At 39.2% G+C, this 20763-nt stretch overlaps 1 protein-coding gene across 3 annotated transcripts in view; it reads left to right on the top strand.

The window, feature by feature from the left end:
* COL4A3 (collagen type IV alpha 3 chain) overlaps nucleotides 1-17755 on the top strand; it is a 162202-nt gene extending 144447 nt beyond the window's left edge. For all 3 annotated transcript variants that reach the window (XM_070385729.1, XM_070385723.1, XM_070385737.1), the window contains 11 exons: nucleotides 1033-1218; nucleotides 1885-2015; nucleotides 5327-5399; nucleotides 7933-8004; nucleotides 8094-8219; nucleotides 9299-9397; nucleotides 11111-11323; nucleotides 12248-12425; nucleotides 12553-12667; nucleotides 13597-13769; nucleotides 14899-17755. In XM_070385729.1, coding sequence (XP_070241830.1) covers nucleotides 1033-1218; nucleotides 1885-2015; nucleotides 5327-5399; nucleotides 7933-8004; nucleotides 8094-8219; nucleotides 9299-9397; nucleotides 11111-11323; nucleotides 12248-12425; nucleotides 12553-12667; nucleotides 13597-13769; nucleotides 14899-14983 — 1451 coding nt within the window. In that variant the 3' untranslated portion in view covers nucleotides 14984-17755. The remainder of the gene's footprint in view (nucleotides 1-1032; nucleotides 1219-1884; nucleotides 2016-5326; nucleotides 5400-7932; nucleotides 8005-8093; nucleotides 8220-9298; nucleotides 9398-11110; nucleotides 11324-12247; nucleotides 12426-12552; nucleotides 12668-13596; nucleotides 13770-14898) is intronic.
* The last annotated feature ends 3008 nt before the right edge of the window (nucleotides 17756-20763 follow it).

The following is a 20763-nucleotide window of genomic DNA, read 5'->3' as shown; positions in this document are numbered from 1 at the left end:
TCAGAGCTTGCAGAGAGCTGAAATCATCTAAATTCTTTTTTTTTTTTAAGTATAAATTACAGGCAGAAAAAAGAACATGGTAAACAAAGTGTTCGATATTCTGTTTTATTTTCATCATCACTTTAAGCATTCTCTGCATGATATATAACTCTCCAAGCCCTTACCTCTGCCACCAGCCTCATCCTCACTTTTCTTTCTTCCTCCCATCTTTTCCTATTGTCATGCCATTTACTATTGGATTGGCCAAGAATTTCATTCAGGTTTTTTCCATATGATGTTATAGATTTTATTCCTAGAATATTTCTAGAGTAAAACAAAGATGGGAGAGAGGAGGAGGAGATTATTTTCAATTCATAAAACATTTTCCATTCATGAATGTCAAAGCACAATTTCTTGAAGGTTTTCTGAGATTAAAAATATTAGTATTAAGTTGTGACCTTCTGGGGGAGTCTTCTTTGGTAAATCCAAATCTCACATTTCTCCCAGACTAGTGTTTATCTTATGGGGGAGAAGTAATCAGAGGACAGAACAGGGACAGCAGCTTTGTCGTTCATTTGTCAGGGTTTGGCTGGGCAACACTTGAAATACACAAACTGACCCTGAAGTTTAGCTTTTTAATGCCCTGTTGCATCATCAGTGATTAAATAAAGTCATTGTAATTAAAATTCACCAGATAATAACAGACAGAACACTTTAGGGCTTATACCATGCTTTTCATCTGCATGTTCTCTCACTTGATATTTAAAGAACTGAGTTAAGTCAGATATTACCTCTATTTTTAAAATAAGAAAACAGTGAAATGACTTTACCAGGAGCAACAGATAGCTGGAGGCAGAACTGAGTCTAGTCTGGACTCTGTCTTCATAGACTTACATCTCTCTTGTTGGCCTCTTTAAAATATAATATATATATATATATATATATAATATTAATATAATTTAAGCAAAGTGTCTCTGTTATTAGGGATAGCCACAAACTATAACATCAAATACAGGGGCATTACAGAAACTTACCAGACTTTTTTCTTTGCAGGAACCAAAGGAGACAGGGGAGCGCCAGGCTTGCCTGGCCTCCCTGGCAGGAAAGGGCCAGTGGGAGATCCTGGGCCTCCAGGGCCCATTGGCGTGACAGGACCTCAAGGGGCACCAGGCTTTCCTGGTGTAACCATCCCTGGCCAGAAAGGAGATCGAGGTCCACCTGGCTCCAGAGGAAACCCAGGTAAAGTATCTACTTTTAAATATGATAAAGAATGAAAATAACATTTGACAGCAGAAGCTTTCCACCCACTCATGTGAACATCTTGCTTCTTTTTCCTTCTGGTCTTCTCTGTTTTCCCATGCCCACCTGTCCTCACGTGGGGTGCATAAGGCTGTTGGTGTGGAGCAGAGGGACCTGTTTGAAAAATTAGTAAATACTGGCACTTCCCTGGTGGTGCAGTGGTTAGGACTTTGCCTTCCAATGCAGGGGGGTGCAGGTTTCATCCCTGGTTGGGAAACTGAGATCCCACATGCCGGTGGCCCAAAAAAACAAAACATAAAACAGAAGCAGTATTGTAACAAATTCCATAAAGACTTAAAAAATGGTCCACATCAAAAAATATATATTAAAAAAAAAGAAAGAAAAATTAGTAAATATCAAGTTCATGAGCCTGGGAAAGAGAGAGGCATCCATTCACCAGTACTGACTGAGCCCCTACTGTATGTAAGGTACTGGGTCAGGCACTGATTCTGCTCTAACAAACCGTCATCAAGGAGAAGAGTTCCTGCCTCATGCCTTGTGCCAGGTAACGCTAAGGTGCAGGGTTTGCTCTTCACTCAAAAGGGCAGTAACAGAACCTGCAAAGCTCCCTGAGTGGTAATACTGACAGGCTTTTTATGAATTCAGGCATGCCTGGTCCTCCTGGACCTCCAGGGAGTCCTGTAGAAGGCATAAAAGGAGACAAGGGGTTGATGGGACAGCCTGGCCAAAGAGGTCCACCTGGAGCTGTAGGAGACATGGGGTCACCAGGTCATCCGGTAAGTGGGAAATTATTTTGATGTCTGACCAACCTAGACAGCATATTAAAAAGCAGAGATATTACTTTGCCAACAAAGGTCTGTCTGGTCAAAGCTATGGTTTTTCCAGTAGTCATATGTGGATGCAAGAGTTGGACTAGAAAGAAAGCTGAGCGCTGAAGAATTGATGCTTTTGAACTGTGGTGTTGCAGAAGACTCTTGAGAGTCCCTTGGACTGCAAGGAGATCCAACCAGTCCATCATAAACGAAATCAGTCCTGCATATTCATTGGAAGGACTGATGCTGAAGCTGAAGCTGAAGCTCCAGTCCTTTGGCCATCTGATGCAAAGAACTGACTCACTGGAAAAGACCCTGATGCTGGGAAAGATTGAAGGGGGGAGGAGAAGGGGACGACAGAGGATGAGATGGTTGGATGGCATCATCGACTCAATGGACATGAGTTTGAGTATACTCCAGGAGTTGGTGATGGACAGGGAGGCCTGGCGTGCTGCAGTCCATGGGGTTGCAGTCGGACGTGACTGAGTGACTGAACTGAACTGAATTCTTCTAAGTTGACTGCCCAGCTCAGATGTACCTGGAGGCAACACCAGTCTCCCACTTGTGATGTTTCTGTGCAGTGAACCCCAAAAATGACAGAGTCTGGAAGGTTCAAAGAATCAAAGGACCTTAAGAGTTGGGCAGATTTGGTCTCTAAGAAGCCTGTGAAAGTTCAGTCTATTTGGGGCCCTTCTCTATGTCATTCCTGACCTCCTCTTGTTTAGACTCTGAACAATTCCATGTAGAAGCTTGGAATCATTCTAGATGACAACAAAAATTTTCTCTATTAATAGGCTTTCAGAATCATCTTTGCCGTCCCCTAAATGTCTAGTGTTCCCCACAACATGCTTTCCAGTATTTATGAATAGCTGTCATTTCCTTCTGAGTATTTTCTCTCCCAATAAGTACATGTCCCCCCAATTTCAGTTTAACCTTTTGTCAATATGCCTCTATTCTGAATATATCCTAGTTTGTCAATACCTTAAGAATGCAGACCCTGAGCTGAACACCTTCCAGGAATATGAATTCAGTACCCCAGAGAGTAGCTAGAGACAGACGAGTCTCACTATCCTGAACATTCTGTTTTATAATCCAGCCTACAAGTCCACATGGGGCTTCCCAGGTAGCTCAGTGGTAAAACAAATCTGCCATCCAGTGCAGGAGATGCGGGTTTCAATCCCTGAGTCAGGAAGATCCCCTAGAGAAGGAAATGGCAACCCACTCCAGTATACTTGCCTGGGGAATTGCATGGGCAGAGGAGCCTGGCGGGCTACAGTCCATGGGGTTGCAAACAGTCAGACATGAGTGAGAGCCACTAAACAACAATAAAAACAGAATTCCACATGGGCTATTGGGCTGCCTAGTCACCACATTATCATCACACATTAAGTTTATGGTCAACGAAAGCCCTTGTGCCTTTTTCACGTGAACGGCTACTGAGTTTCCTCCATTACTTGTCCATTTGTGTCTTTGTGACTTAAGTGCAGAACTTTCACATTTACCTTTCTTAGATATCATCTTGTTCCTTTAGGCTCATGCTCCCAACCTATTAAGATTGCTCAATCATAGCATCTCACTCAACACCATAGCACCTTCCCTAGCTTTCTCTCAGCAGCATATTTGAAAAGATTTCTCTGTTTACCTAAAATTCTTAGAAACTAACGAGGAAATCAGAGTTATGTCATAGAGAGTCTGTGTTATCTTTTGATGGATTATGAGGTTCTTTGACCTGGTTTATTGTCAGGAAACATGTTAAGCTCTCTTGGTATATGGTTTCCTGAATCTACTTTTTAACAACTCTTTTTTTAAATGAGATACTTACCTATCTCCAGCATTAGGTATTTCTCCTGTTCTTCCTGATTTTTTAAAAGTGGAAAACACTGATCTTATAATCACATTGAAATTCTTCCAAGAACACTGGAATGTGGAAAGTCTAGTTTGGAAATGCAGTCTCTCTTAAATCTTCTATAGTGTAGGCTTCTGTATCTGCACCTGAAAGATAGTTCTTATTGTTGTTCAGTCGCTAAGTCGTGTCCAACTCTTTGTGACCCCATGAACTGCAGCATGCCAGGCTTCCCTGACCTTCACTATTTCCCAGAGTTTGCTCAAACTCATGCCCCAAGTCAGTTAGGCCATCGAGTCATCTCGTCCTCTGTCATCCCCTTCTCCTCCTGCCCTCAATTTTTCCCAGCATCAGGGTCTTTTTCAATGAAAACTGACTCCTGGCCCTTAACAACTCTCTCCTTGCAGGAAACAGCTTCCTTCCCACCCGAGGGCAGGGCCTGGAACCAGACCTTTCTCCCTGGTTACCTTTACCTCTGGAGAACAGGCCAGACTTCAGAAGCCTGAGAATCCTTGATCACATGCTCCTGTTTTCTCTCCTTCCTTTTTTAACCTCATACCACCTTATCTAAGAAATAGGACTGTTCCTTCTTTGGTCTTCAGGCTCCAAAGACAGCTAGCTCAATGACCAGTTTTGTTATTGTTGGCATTTTCAGGACCTTCCATTCATTGTTTTCAAGTAATAGCATTCTGTCTCAGTTCATACGGACAGTATAAGACTAGGGGTGGCAAACATCCTGACAAACAGCTCTTTCTGGAAGCCCTGTTCCCTCCCCTCTCCTCCTATGGCCCTGCTTGAGCATTTCATGGCCACCAGGGCAATTAGTGTGAGCCTCATAGGATGGGAGCATCTCGGCCCAGTCAGATCATTGCATCCTTGCCAAGAGTGGTGTCAAAACTCCACTGACACCCCCTTCCTACTCCCATCCCCGGAACCTGTACTTCTATCATTCCGACCAGAATAAGTTGTAACTCTGAGGGCTTAGTTAGAATGATGGTGGTTGTTACAGTGCAATAGCATCTCTGTTGTCTTTGCAAGAATTACAAATACAAATTATAATTTTCATTCTGGCAATCTGGTACCTGTTCTTCCGGAAAGATCTCCGAATACTGGGCAGTTCACTTTGGAATACAGAATATCCAACTGTATCTGATACACTAACATACATTCACATCAGAAGTTATGCTCACTCTTGTGTTCAAATGTAGTTTTAACTTCTTTTTTATTGAAAAATCATAGCCCTACGGTGGGGTCTAGGTGGCACAGAAGTTACAGGAGGTGATATAGTGGATTGGAAAGTAAAAATGATGTCTGTCAACTTTAGATTATTCTGATCCAATATGATAAAATATCTTATATGCTTTAAAAAACTATAATTAATATTGTGATTTTAAAAATGTGTCTTTGGTTCTACTTCTTATTTGAAATACAGGGAGCACCAGGTGTCCCCGGTCAGCCAGGGGCCAGAGGTGATCCTGGATTCTATGGATTTCCAGGCATGAAAGGTACCGTTTTTGTTCAGTCCTCTGTGGATTCAAAGACAATGACCATGAGTCACATTTTAGGACACACAGATGTTTACTGAACCCACAGTGTCAGAACAGGCTGGATGCAAACAGAATGAATGAAGGAGAATGAAGCAGGAAGACTACTCCAGCACCCAAGCCCAAAGGCCTTAAAAATTGAACCATATCTTAAGGATGGAAACTCTAGAAAAGCTTAAAACTGTGGTGACCTTTGAGTGTACTGATGTGTGTTGGGCTAGAGAATGGGGAACTACATCAATAGCAGCAGTGTTGCTTTGAATGATTTATTTTACTTTGTGCCTGTGTGATAATTGTAAAAAGCAGAAAATCTAAAAGAATATTCACAAACTGATCATGTGGGAGGGTAAGTAAATTTTTATATGCAGATTTAAGCATTTGGTTTTTTATGGGGCACATGTATTATGTTTTTTAATGAGAGAAAACATAATTTGGAGTTTTAAGTTTAAAACATTCATACACATAAAATTTAAACTTCAGGTTTTCAGAAAATCCCCCATAATGGTACTATGACCTCAAATGACATTTTGAATATTGGATGTGTTATCTTAGCAGGTTGAATGCACTGGGACTGTTTTGTGTGTGCAGGGAATTGATGATCATAGTATAGCTAAGTCACTTCAGTCGTGTCCGACTCTGTGCAACCCCAGAGATGGCAGCCCACCAGGCTCCCCCGTCCAGGGATTCTCCAGGCAAGAACACTGGAGTGGGTTGCCATTTCCTTCTCCAATGCATGAAAGTGAAAAGTGAAAGTGAGGTCGCTCAGTCATGTCTGACTCTTAGCGACCCCATGGACTGCAGCCTACCAGGCTCCTCCGTCCATGGGATTTTCCAGGCAAGAGTACTGGAGTGGGGTGCCATTGCCTTCTCCGGATCATAGTATAAACAGATGCTAAATTAGTATTAACCGAAGTGAACAAAACCACATTTCCATGAAAGACACTTTTCCAGTTCCGAGGGAGGATAAGGTGGAGGTCAAAGATAGCCTTTTCAGTTTTTCAATCACTGGCTCTTCAAAGAGCAAATAACTAAGGAGAAACCAAAGCAAGAGATTCTGAGAAACCTCACTAGCTCCTGGGTGGGTGACACTGGCCTGGGGAAGATGGGGACCATTTGTCACTCTTCCAAGTCTCAGAACAGGAACAGCTAAGACTTGAAAAATTACAGAAATGCTGAATACCAAAGAAAGAAATATTCTGGTGAAATATTTAGATGTATATTGAGGGCATGTGTGTGTGCATGCTAGGTTGCTTCAGTCATGTCTGACTCTTTGCGACCCCATGGACTGTAGCCCGCCAAGCTCTTCTGTCCGTGGGATTCTCCAAGTAAGAATACTGGACTGAGTTGCCATTTCCTCCTCCAGGGAGGAATTTCCTCCCGACCCAGGAATTGAACCCGTGCCTCATGTCTCCTGCTTTGGCAGCTGGGTTCTTTACCAGCGGTGCAGCCTGTGAAGCCAAGGAAGATTCATAAAATAAGAAGTATTAACCAGTTCTTTTGAAATATATTCTATGAAACACATTCAGTTATTCTCTTAGATATCAGAATAAGACTGTCCATCATCTGGCACCACTAATGAGTTTGAACTTCTTTATTTGGAAATGTTTATTCCCCAAAAGATTAGGCATCTTCTGGTAGATATAAGCAAATATTAACATATCCTCAAGTTCTGGTATCAAGTGGATAATTTATAGTGTGATTGCCAGTTAACTTTTGATAATATAATTGTTTTATTATATTTCTGCTATGAATATCATATTTAGTATTAAGTTCTAAGTAATTAGATGTTATAGCAACCCACTCCAGTATTCTTGCCTGGAAAATCTCATGGACAGAGGAGCCTGGTGGGCTACAGTCCATGGGGTCGCAAACAGACATAACTTAGGGACTAAAAACAGCAACAACAATTAGATATGATATGTACATTGTGTCAAGATTTTTAAAAAGAGTGTTTCTCCAAACCAGTGTTTCTTGGTAACTTTTTATTCATGTCAAAGGCTGGGAGAGAAACCTTACCACTTTGATAGTTTTCATCAAACAAGATATTTCATATGAATTCATGAGAGTTCCTAATATAACTATCTTTGGGCTACTAGTAAAGCTAGAGTAATAAGCTGAGAAAGTAGATAACTATGACAACCAATATAACTCACTAGGAAGTGCTAAAATAAGATTTAATATCACTTCATATTTTACCTTAAATATTAAATTGGTTTCTGAACTTAAGAACTAAGAACTCTTCCCCTTCAATGCTAAGATACTAGTACTTAATACGTACTTCTAGAATACATCTTTAACAGACACTACGCATGACCAACTGGGTCCAAATGAAATGCTACAACCCACATGAATATAACTAAGTCGCAGTCCTTGCCATGCAGCTCACAACCTCCAGTCATCACTCCCAGAACCCCCCCTTAGAGACAGCAATCAATCTGAAGAGCTAGGAAACCCATTGTTCTATGTGGAATGACATTGCCTTTTTTTTTTTAAGGGGAGAAGGGTAATTCAGGATTTCCAGGACCACCTGGACCTCCAGGGCAAATTGGACCAAAAGGACCACCTGGTAAAGATATTATTTCCTTCATGTTGCTCTCAGTGAAGAAAGAGTAGCTCGTCAGGAAAGCCATCATCCTTTTCTGTTCATGCCAATAGGAGTACGTGGAGAGCCTGGCACAGTGAAGATCATCTCCCTTCCAGGAAGCCCAGGCCCACCTGGTTCAGCTGGAGAACCAGGGATGCAAGGAGAACCCGGGCCCCCGGGACCACCAGGAGATCCAGGTGTGGGATCACTAGGAAGTAGTTGAACCAAACTTCTTGTAGGAGATTTGGAAACAAATGATACAACTTCACAGAAAATGTTACACATTATAAGTGTTTGTAATAATCTGCTTTCAGTCAGTTCAGTTCAGTCGCTCAGTTATGTCTTATTCTTTGTAACCCCATGGACTGCAGCACGCCAGGCCTCCCTGTCCATCACCAACTCCCGGAGTTTACTCAGGCTCATGTCCATTGAGTTGGTGATGCCATCCGACCATCTCATCCTCTGTCCTCCCCTTCTTCTCCTGCCTTCAATCTTTCCCAGCATCAGGGTCTTTTCAAATGAGTCAGCTCTTCACATCAGGTGGCCAAAGGACTGAGCTTATTTTACTCTAGGCCAGCAAATAAAAGAACTTTTGACCCTATTGACAACTGGTGTTTATAGTATAAAGTTGAGCAAATACACTATAGGGCACTCAGGATTGTTTTTTATTAAGGTAAAAGTATGAAGTCTATCTTCTCTGAAAACTGCCAGTTTTAGAGCTCTATTTCTAAATGACTGCCTGAATAAACCCCAGTTCTATGTAAAATATTTATACCTTTCCAACAATTTGCATGGCACTTGGAAAATTAATAAATGCAAATGTACTTACTATTATGAAATCTTTTAAAATTATTGGTGCATGGAAATTGAACTAACCCCTTTCTATTGGCCTAGCATATTGTAATAGACCCCTGGATGGAATTGTTGTGTTCTAGGTTCAACTGAATCACCTGAGAGATGAGAGATTTTATTACTTTGATTAATACAAGGGCATAGTGAATTCTGGAGTAGCATTAATCTAAATGGTAGCACAGTACTAAGATGCTGTATTTCATATACCCCTAGTTCATTTTTTAGTTTTCTTTTCTCCCTTGGGGAGTAGATTGTACCATGTTGGATGACCAGTTGTACCAGTCTGCGCAGGGATGAGGGTCTCTTCTATTTGTAGGATTTCTGTTATTGACACTGGGGAAGTCTCGGGTAAACTGGGATGGTTGGCCACCTTGCCTTTTATCCTATATGAACCATTCAATACAATGTTGGTTTTTTGCTTTAGGACCCTGTGGGCCAAAAGGTAAACCAGGGGAGGATGGTCCACCAGGAACTCCTGGACCAACTGGAGAAAAAGGCAACAAAGGTTCTAAAGGAGAGCAAGGTAAAAGAAAAAAACAAAACCAGCTGGCTGTTCTTCACTGAGGGAGAGCTATTCTCTGTATATACAGAGAAAGGAGACTTGTTTGAACTTATGAGAACTCTAAATATTTCCGGGTGTGCAGTGCAGAGAAGACTAAGCCAGGGGCAAAACATTCTTTTTGAAGTAGACAATCAAGAGTTATTGGAATATACCATTATTCCTATGTCTTAACTGGGCAAATGTACTCCTGATTTTTAACCTGCAGGCTCATAGATCTAATGAAACACCAATTCTATTTTCAGAAAAGCTGATACTGCGTACTTAGTTAATAACATCTACCTCTAAGCATGGCACCTGATTTTGATACCTACTGTAGAAAGTGATGATCTACTTGTTTAAGATTAAGGTTTATAGACTTCAATTAAGAATGGGTTTTACTTATTGGCATGTTGATACACATGCATCTTATGAGATAAGAGCATGGCAGAGTTAATAAAGCACATAGATTGATATAGAATTTGCAAACTATCATATAATTTTGCTATTGTAAAATAAGTTAAAATCAGTTTTTTAGTATTAATCTAATTTACAACAGAAATATATGAAATGCACATTTTTTTCCAAAGAAGAGAAAAACAGTGGCACCTAAGTTATAGTTGGAAAAATATTACTTTGATATGAATAGAAGAGCAACTTAGTATCATTATTCAGGAAAGCCATCTTCTAACTATGCCATTCTTGAATACAATTTAACAACTCATGTGTGTGTCCTGAAAAGGGGCCTCTTTTAAGTACTTCAGTCTGAACATAAGCTTATATGTGTCAATTTGATATGCCTGAATCGAAGTCTACCTTCTGCAAAAGTTTCAAAAGCACCCTTCTAGAAAATATCTAAATGTCCAAATCTTAGTTTTTAGGATTGAGTCTTTGTTAAAGTAAGAAAAAATTATAAATGTGATTTCCCAATTCATTGACATATGCCCAGATCTACTATGACACAATTGTATAAAGATTAGAGATTTGTCTTTAAAAATTCAAATATAATGCTGCTGCTAAGTCACTTTGGTCGTGTCCGACTCTGTGCGACCCCAAAGACGGCAGCCCACCAGGCTCCCCCATCCCTGGGATTCTCCAGGCAAGAACACTGGAGTGGGTGCCATTTCCTTCTCCAATGCATGAAAGTGAAAAGTGAAAGTGAAGTCGCTCAGCTAGCTAATAATAATAATTGCATAATTGCTTATGATTTAGTACTGTCCTGAGTGCACTTTAAGACACTATTAATCATTCGATTTTCGTCAAAGTGTGTTTTTCAAAGTGGTAAAAGCAAAACTCCTATTAATAATTATATGAATTTAAAAACTTTGCTGGCCACATCTGGCTTTCAAAATGGGGCCATAGCAAGATTGAGGATACTACAAAACAAACTGTTAAGAATTACTAGCAAGTAGACAGAGATGGTCTTGATGCCAGGCACCACAGGGCAACATAGAGATGAAGAACTGATCTCAAAAAACCCATCATCAGATATACACAAATATTTATAGCAATAGGCATTTGTAATAAAATAGTCAACATTTAATAAAGTTCTTTGGCCATTTTATAAACCATACTTCTTTAGGACTCCTTTCTACAGTTGAGGCTTAATAAATATATATAAATATTTGAATTAGTATTTTGGATAAACAAGTTTGAGGTTTTGTTTGTGTTGCCACATGTATAGTGTGTTTTCTAAAGGACCACCTGGATCCGATGGCCTGCCAGGCTTGAAGGGGAAACCTGGAGACACTGGACCACCTGCAGCAGGGGCAGTGATGAGGGGCTTTGTCTTTACCCGGCACAGCCAGACCACAGCGATTCCCTCCTGTCCAGAAGGGACAGAGCCGCTCTATAGTGGGTTTTCTCTTCTCTTTGTACAAGGAAATGAACAAGCCCATGGACAGGACCTGGGTAATGCCCTGTTTAATTTCTATCCACTTCGTTCCATATACAGACAGTACATTTTTATGGCATGGGGTACTTCCCTCTGAAGTTAAGTATAAACAACCTGAGTATCTTTAGCACTTTTTTTTAATTTTGTTTTTTAATTTTTACAATGTTGTGTTGGTTTCTGCCATCCAACAATGCGAAGCAGCCAGAATTATATATCTATCTCCTGCCTCCTTCCCCTCCCCCCAGCCCATCTTTCCAGGTCACCATAGAGCACGGCTACACAGCAGTTTCTCAGCAGCTATCCATCTTACACCTGATAGTATATATCTGCACTGATGCTGCTTTCTCCATCCATCCCACTCTCTCCCTCCCCTACTGTATCCACAAGTCTCTACATCCGTGTCTCCATTCCTTCCCTGCAAATAAGTTCAACAATACTTTTTAAAGAGAGTACATAAGACATTGCCCTCACGTCTAATATTCATTCTGGATTGTAAGCTCTAGAAGGAGCCAATCTAGTTGGTCTTATTCAACAAAAACAACTTTTGCTTAAATAACCTGTCTGCTGTTCAGGCTTAAAAGTAAAATCTGTTCCAAAGCTTGGCCTGGTTATTGGCCATCACATACATATGAAGAACTGGGGATACTTTGAAGCAAAAACATTTTCTCAAAGACCTCCGCTAGTCCTCAAGTTCTAGATGATTAGAAAGGGCCCCGGAAAGTGTTAAAGGTGGAAGAAGGAAGGAGGATTTATGTCCCTATTGGATCTTTAATTCCTATCAGTATTAAAACTTTTCAATCACACATTTTGCAAATAGCTCTTTTGTGTTGTTTTTCTCCAGTTTTTGCCACATGTTATGTTTTAATTAGCTTCTATCTAGTAATGATAATCAAAATAATTGGAATTCACTGAAAGTGATACTCAGTCTGATGTTTTATTAGGAACACTTGGCAGCTGCCTGCAGCGATTTACCACAATGCCATTCTTATTCTGCAATATCAACGATGTATGTAATTTTGCATCTCGAAACGACTATTCATACTGGCTGTCAACACCAGCTATGATACCAATGGACATGGCTCCAATTACTGGCAGGGCCCTGGAGCCTTATATTAGCAGGTAAAATCCCTGTCCCTTAGTTTCATGATGGCAACAGGTGAATCACTTCCTTTGCCACAGAATGCAAGGCAGCACGCCGTGGTACAGAAAGTGCTGACGCGCCCGTATTTTTTGTTTTATGTTACAGATGTACAGTCTGTGAAGGTCCTGCAATTGCCATAGCTGTTCACAGCCAAACCACTGATATCCCTCCCTGTCCTGCTGGCTGGATTTCTCTCTGGAAAGGCTTTTCTTTCATCATGGTAAGGAGAAAAGGAACAGTACATTCATAGTAAACATTATCCATGGAATCTTATGTGGTCTCCAGGAATGATATTGTTAGACATCAGTATGCACAATCTGCTGTGAATATTTGCTTGAAAATCTGAAAATATGCTTTAAGTTTGTTTTTGTAAATAATAGAGCATTTAAAAAAACAGACTTCTCAGAAAGAGATTACCCACATATTCTAAGACCCTTTGAAGTTCCTATGAAGATGGGAACTAAAAGAGAAATAGCCTTTTAAAGAAAAATTCTCCAGATGCAAGTACTAAATGAAGAAATCTATGGATTGACATTTGTGATTTTGATACCTGCACAGATGTGGTTGGTGATTATTCATATTTTGTGTAACATCATTTATGATACCTTATTCTCCCTTGTTTACTCAATCACTAATCAACAAATATTTATTGAATGCCTTTCTGTGCTATGACCATTCTAGGCACTAGGATACCAGCAGTGAACCAAAGTTCCTGCTCTCATGGAGTTTCTTTCATAGTGCTAGACATGTAAGTGAGACGACAACTTAACAATAGTAGTACATAGTGAGTTCAGATGGTGAGCAGTCCTATGGAGAAAATAAAGCAAGATAAGAGGAGAGACTGATAGGGATGAGGTCAAGGAAAGCTTTTTGGAGCAGGCCCCTGAATGACAAAAAAAGAACATGTCAGACCTGGGCGGAAAAAGCATTCTAGGCAAAATAAACAGCTTTTAGATTATTTTCGATGATTGTGCTTCAACTTGGAAGGCACCTGGAGTGTTATAGTAAATTTGGGTAAATAAGCACAAGAAGTTCAATTCATGCTTGCTTTTTTTTGTCTTCTATTACCAAAAAAAAAAAAAAAAGTGGAGCATTGAAAATGTGAGCACTATGCACAGAATTCTTATTTGGATCTTTTTATTGTGATAGTTCACAAGTGCTGGTTCGGAGGGTGCTGGGCAAGCACTCGCATCCCCCGGCTCCTGCCTGGAAGAATTCCGAGCCAGTCCATTTATAGAATGTCACGGAAGAGGAACATGTAACTACTATTCAAACTCCTACAGTTTCTGGTTGGCTTCATTAGACCCCAAAAGAATGTTCAGGTAACTATTCAAAGTTAAGTTTAATCTGATGACTCAACTGCGTAACTTTTCAAAGGTTGCCTGGGTTAGATTTTCATTCCCTGTGTGCTGATGTACTTACATTAAAAAAAAAAAATCTCCCTGTGCCAATAGAATCCTGTTTAGCTTGGCACTCTCAGTGTACAAGAGGTCTAGAGTCAACAAGTAGCCCTGGTTTGTGATACTGTACCAATAAAGACCAAAAAATATTATTTTTGTTATTGTTAAAAAGATTTAATATTGATATATGAATTTATAGACTACTGAATAAACTACTAAAGTGAAGGTGTTAGCTGATCAGTCATGTCTGACTCTTTGCGACTCCATAGACTGTAGCCCATGGACTGTGGCTCTTCTGTCCATGGAATTTTCCAGGCAAGAATACTGGAGTGGGTTGCCATTTCCTTCTCCAGTGGATCTTCCCAACGCAGGGATTAAACCTGGGTCTCTTGCATTACAGGCAGATTCTTTACTGTCTGAGCCACAAGTGGGCTCAAAAATGGAGAAGGCAATGGCAACCCACTCCAGTACTCTTGCCTGGGAAATCCCATGACGGAGGGGCCTGGTAGGCTGCAGTCCATGGGGTCGCTAAGAGTTGGGCACGACTGAGCGACTTCACTTTCACTTTTCACTTTCATGCATTGGAGAAGGAAATGGCAACCCACTCCAGTGTTCTTGCCTGGAGAATCCCAGGGACGGGGGAGCCTGGTGGGCTGCCATCTATGGGGTCGCACAGAGTCGGACACGACTGACGTCACTTAGCAGCAGCAGGGCAAAAAAAAAAAAAAAAACACCACAAAAACTATTACATGATCTACTAATTTTAATTTATCATGTTGGAAGACTTTTGAGTATTACAGAGAATTAAAAGGGTAGGAGTATTTCTTCAGGAAAAAAAAGATCTGTAAGTTTGCATTTGTAAGTTACTGCTAAATACAACTAAAATGATAAAGTGTTGACATATATATCTTTTCATAAACATACCTCCCTGAAATAAAGTTTAGGTGAGCTACCATATTTATTAACAAAACTCAGACCCAGGATGTATTTCCCTTTTATCTGTACATTGATGAGATTTTTGGTGTTTTTTTGCTTTTGTTTTTTATTTCAGAAAACCTATTCCATCAACTGTGAAAGCTGGGGAGTTAGAAAACATAATAAGTCGCTGTCAAGTGTGCATGAAGATGAGACCATGAAGAAATAAAAAATAAAACTGTTACTTTTCATCCTAAATAACTAAGTAATATTGCAGAACATGCACTTATTTAAGTATCTTTCTCGCTTGGAACAGCAGTACAAAGTTTCTATTTGTTTCCCCACACAACAAAGCCTTCTTTTAAGTTAGTTCTGTGATACTGGTCTCTAAATCTGTACTGTATCAAAGTTCCCTAATGCAAAGCACTAAGCTTTTCACAAAGTATCACCAAAATCTTGTATTCCACTTTTATCCAATGCACTAAGTAAATGGCGATTGTATAAAGTTTGATACTACAAGTGAAGAGCTATTTGGTCCACTGGATTCCCAGGATTCACCCCCTTTCTGTTCCAGTCTTGGAGACTCAGGGAGGCTAATTCTGTTTTAGATTGCCTGATCACCCGCTTCCCAAAGCTTTAGACCCTGGGTAGGGAAGGGGATGAAATGGGATATTAGAGCATCATGAATAAACTGGACTTTCAAACCTGGTGAGTAATCTAAGACCTAAGGGAACCAGAATTGAATTGAGGCTCATGGATTGTCTAGTGCTTTTTCAAACACACCCAAGACTAAGGCCAGAAGGGGATTGCCCTGAATGGAATAATAATAGCCTTGGAAATACTGTATGGTTTTGGTTTACATTTTTTAAAAGACATTTTTGTTTGTCCATTGAATTCATTTCACTACAGCAATATAGCTTGCTTATATTCAAATAGATATAATTTTTACCCTTAGTAAATTAACTACACCCACACAAATAACAAATTCCTTGATATGCACTTTATCCCCATTCCTATAAATGTTGGTGCATACCTTATAAACTAGCAGTTCAGCAACCCATGGAATAACTGAAGGCATTTGTTGGCTAATCAGGCTCAAAATATTTTTCATTTGCTCTAAATATTCCATTTAACCTGGGTGTTCAGAGATGTATTCTCTTGTTAACTACATAATTCTTCCTTTGTTAACGACATGTTTTTGATATTACATATTCTTAAACCATTTGAAGAGTCCATTGTGTAAAAATTTTGATGTACAAATTGTATAGATTGGTGGTTGTATGTCTTAAAACTTGCTTTTCAGTGTGTTGATACATTCCCAAGTTTACCTAATTCAACTTAAGATTTTATTCAACACCAAGTCATATCCCAGGCACTGCACTAAATTATAGACACTAAGGGGATGAAAAGAGACTTGTTTCTGATCCAATATCTCAGAGAAGGTAGCTTACTGTTTCTGTTAAGAGTTCTACATGTCTGAGTTGTTTTTCCTCCTTTTTTCCCTTTGTTCTTATATTTCATCAGAATAATTCTGCAGGCCTCAATAAAGGCTCAAAAATAATATTTACGCCCAGGGAAAGCCCAGGACATCTAGCTTCTCCTAGGCATTACAGAAGTCAAGGTGTGAAAATGTTAAGAAAATGAAAATCTACAAAACCTTAAAGACCATTTATACTTGATAGTAGCACTATTTGATTAATCTCAGAGGCCAGATGTTCAGAGATAAAGCTCTGCAGATGCTTCTTAATCCACCAAGGTGGAGTTGGTGGTGCTGATATTTAAATTCAGGTTATTGCTTCGACCTCAGTTGCTTTGTAAATGAAGGTGTGACCCCAGAGGAAAGCACACAGTGTGACCTTGGTTGGCATCCTTCACTGCTCATGTGACTGCTGTCAAATGATTTTTACATTTAAGCTGAGAAGTGCATTTTACTTAGATTATTTGCTTAGACTCATCTTATACTAAGACTTTTTTTTTTCTCTAAAAATATCCAACCTTCTTAATTGTACCATAATGGCATAGGGCTAGCTGATCTACACAAACCCTCTGTAGGTCAGCAATTCTCAAAATGTGGTCCCTGGACCAGCAGCATCAGCAGCATCTGGGTACTTGCCATAATGCAAATGCTTAGCGTAGACATTTAGAATCAGAAACTCTGGGGGAAAGGCCCAGAAATGCATATTTTAACAAGCTTCTCCAGGTGATTTCTGATTGAGAAGATCTGTTCTAGGCAAACATCCAAGAAACTATTCTACAGACAGTTACCAGTTAAGGCCAACCAATATTACTCCATCCATAGCTCTCTTTAAAGTCCAAAATCACAAGTGACCTCAAGGTCATCTAATTTTACTAATAAGTTAAAGCCTTATATTGGTGCTAATGGCAAATGACTGGCCTCTGCTTGTCCCCAGGCTCCCTCTTTTCTTGTCCCATTATCAGTGTTTAACTTCTGAGGAAAACAAGTGATGGTAAACATTAGATCCCAGTGAAGCCGTATTCAAAGTGGCTCGGTTCCCCTTGTAAGACTGAGCACTGAAACACAGCTCATGAGCATTACTTTCCAGATACCCATCAGTAGTTTATAAAGTTATGAAGATTTAACTTTGTAGATAAAATGTAAATAACTTGTTTCTTTTAAATCTGGGGCTTCAACTTTGGAATTTCACAGTGTGCTGAAATAATGGGTTTCTCAGAGGTGTTTTTGCAAGATAAACATTATTAAATAACTTATTTATAAAAGTATTACAATAATTCTAAATTTGAATTTTATTGCTAATTTAACTTACAAAGATTTTTCTATGCATCCAGTGCAACTTACCGCTACTAAACTTAATTTAATATTTACTCTATAACCAAATGAAATATATTTAAAATATATTGAATATTTTATATTATTATATCTTGACAGAATTACAATGTTGTACTAATATTTCTGTAATTACACCTTAAATATTTTGTTGTTGTATTGTCTAAGAATAAAATTGAAAAATTTATATCTGGTCTTATTTTTTTCAAAATATAAACAAATTAATTTTTTTGGATTGTAAAAATAGTATATGTTCACTGTAAAAAATAACAGTAATTATGAAGACTATATAAAAATTGCCATGATCTAACCCCTCACCCCCATCCAAGAAAATTAAGATATTATCATCTCAGACTTTTTTCTTGTTGACATATTTTCAAATCAATAGGTAAGAACTAATCAGTATTTATATGGATTTTTCTACATAAATCAATGAATAGGATGACATTTAGTTTTATTATGGATGTATTATGAACATTTTATTTCATATTTGTCCAATTGTTTCCTCAGGATAAATCTCTAGGAGGAAAACTGCAAAAATCAAAGGAGTTGCAATCTTAGGCCTTTGAGATTATATATATATATTTATATACATACACACATGTTCTCCAGAAACATTGCTAGAATTTCTAGTTGCATCAATGCAATGTTATGAAAACTTTTATCTCCTTATGCTTTTACCAATATTGGACATTGCTGTTCTTTCACAGTTTTGCCAGTCTCAATTACATTTTGCTCATTATCAGCAAGGCTGAACATTTACCACTTTAAATTAGTATTGGGGTTTTTATTTAATATATTTTAATTAATATGTGAGTTTTTTTTTTTCCTGTGAAAGGCCTAATCATATCTTTATGCATTTCCTATTGAGGTATTTAAAGAGTTTTCATAAATCAAGAGGAAAAGGTATAAATTACAGAAGTTATGGATCTTATATTTTGATGTTTCCCATTTGTAATGCACCCTATTCAAGGAAAAATATTCATAAAATTTCAAAGGTAGAGAATTGGTAAAGATGAATGCCTTTAATAGACAAAAATCTGAACTGTCATGGGTAAGGAACTTTTGGGGTGTGTCAAATGACAATAAAGATATCATCATATGAAAACACAGAATGAATGGTGATGCTGGGCAATAATTCTAAGAAAACCAAGAAAATTGTTGCCCAAATATTTAGAAACAGTTTCATAATTGGACCAAAAAATTAATTAGAAAACATTTTGATCAAAAAGTATACTAATGCATTTTAATGAACTTATTTTTACAAGCAGAAGAATGAATGCTGTGTTGAGTTCATTATCTCTACTTATAAGCCTGTTTATAAGAAAGAAAAGTCCTATAGAAATAAAAGTCCTATAGAAAGAAAAGCCTTCATCAGTCTCTAAGGGATTCCTTGTAACTTGTTGACAGGGCACTTGCAGAGCACTTAGTGTGGCTAGTTCACTTCAGTCTTACCCCAGCTCTGCTTACTGGAAACTAAAAGACAACCAAACACAGAACGCAAAGCAACTGACTTTGAATCATCATCGACATCGTTCAGTCAGTCTCGTCTGACTCTTTGCGACCCCAAGGACTGCAGCACGCCAGCCTTCCCTGTCCTTCACCATCTCCTGGAGTTTGCTCACACTCATGTCCATTGAGTCAGTGATGCCATCCAACCACCTCTTCTGTTGTCCCCTTCTCCTGCCTTGAATCTTTCCCAGCATCAGGATCTTTTCCAATGAGTCGACTCTTTGCATCAGGTGGCCAAAGTATTGGAGCTTCAGCTTCAGCATCAGTTCTTTCAATGAATAGTAGGGTTGATTTCCTTTAGGATTGATGGGTTTGATCTCCTTGCTGTCCAAGGGACTCTCAAGAGTCTTCTCCAGCACCACAGTTCAAAAGCATCATTCTTTAGCACTCAGTTTTCTTTATAGTCCAACTCTCACATCCATACATGACTACTGGAAAAACCATAACTTTGACTACATGGACCTTTGTTGGCCAACTGATGTTTCTGCTTTTTAATATGCTGTCTAGGTTTGTCACAGCTTTTCTTCCAAGGAGCAAGCGTTTCTTAATTTCATGGCCACAGTCACCATCTGCAGTGATTTTGGAGCCCAAGGGAAAAAAAAGTCTCTCACTGTTTCCATTGTTTCCCCATCTATCTGCCATGAAGTGATGGAACCTGATGCCATGATCTTCATTTTTTGAATGTTGAGTTTTAAGCCAGTTTTTTTTTTTCACTCTCCTCTTTCACTTTCATCAAGAGGCACTTTAGTTCGTCTTCACTTTCTGCCGTTAAGGGTTGTGTCATCTGCATATCTGAGGTTATTGATATTTCTCCCATTAATCTTGATTCCAGCTTGTGCTTCAGCCAGCCTGGTATTTCACATGATGTACTCTGCATGTAAGTTAAATAAGCAGGGTGACAATATACAGCCTTGATGTATTCCTTTCCCAATTTGGAACCAGTTTGTTGTTCCCTGTCCAGTTCTAACAGTTGCTTCTTGACCTGCATACAGATTTCTCAGGAGGCAGGTAAGGTGGTCTGGTATTCCCATCTCTTAAAGAATTTTCCAGGTTGTTGTGATCCACACAGTCGAAGGCTTTAGTGTAGTCAATGAGGCATTAGTAGATGTTTTTCTGGAATTCTCTTGCTTTTTCTATGATCCGACAGATGTTGGCAATCTGATCTCTGACTCCTACCTTTTCTAAATCTAGCTTGTACCTCTGGAAGTTCTCGGTTCACAGACTATTGAAGCCTAGCTTGAAGGATTTTGAGCATTACCTTGCTAGCACGTGAAATGAGTGCAACTGTGTGGTAGTTTGAAAATTCTTTGGCATTACCTTTCTTTGGGACTTGAATGAAAACTGACCTTTTCCAATCCTGTGGCCACTGCTGAGTTTTCCAAATTTGCTGGCATACTGAGTGCAGCACTTTCACAGTATCATCTTTTAGGATTTGAAATAGCTTAGCTGGAATTCCATCACCTCCACTAGCTTTGTTCATAGTGGTGCTTCTTAAGGCCCATTTGACTTTGCACTCCAGGACATCTGACTCTAGGTGACTGATCACACCATTGTGGATATTCAGGTCATTAAGATCTTTTCTGTATAGTTCTTCTGTGTATTCTTGCCAACTCTTCTTAATCTCTTCTGCTTCTGTTAGGTCCATACTGTTTCTGTCCTTTATTGTGCCCATCTTTGCATGAA

Source organism: Bos mutus, chromosome 2, assembly GCF_027580195.1.
Source record: "Bos mutus isolate GX-2022 chromosome 2, NWIPB_WYAK_1.1, whole genome shotgun sequence".
Taxonomy (NCBI): Eukaryota; Metazoa; Chordata; class Mammalia; order Artiodactyla; family Bovidae; genus Bos; species Bos mutus.
The sequence above is the reverse complement of the archived record's forward strand: the minus strand, read 5'-3'. Positions and strand labels throughout refer to the sequence as shown.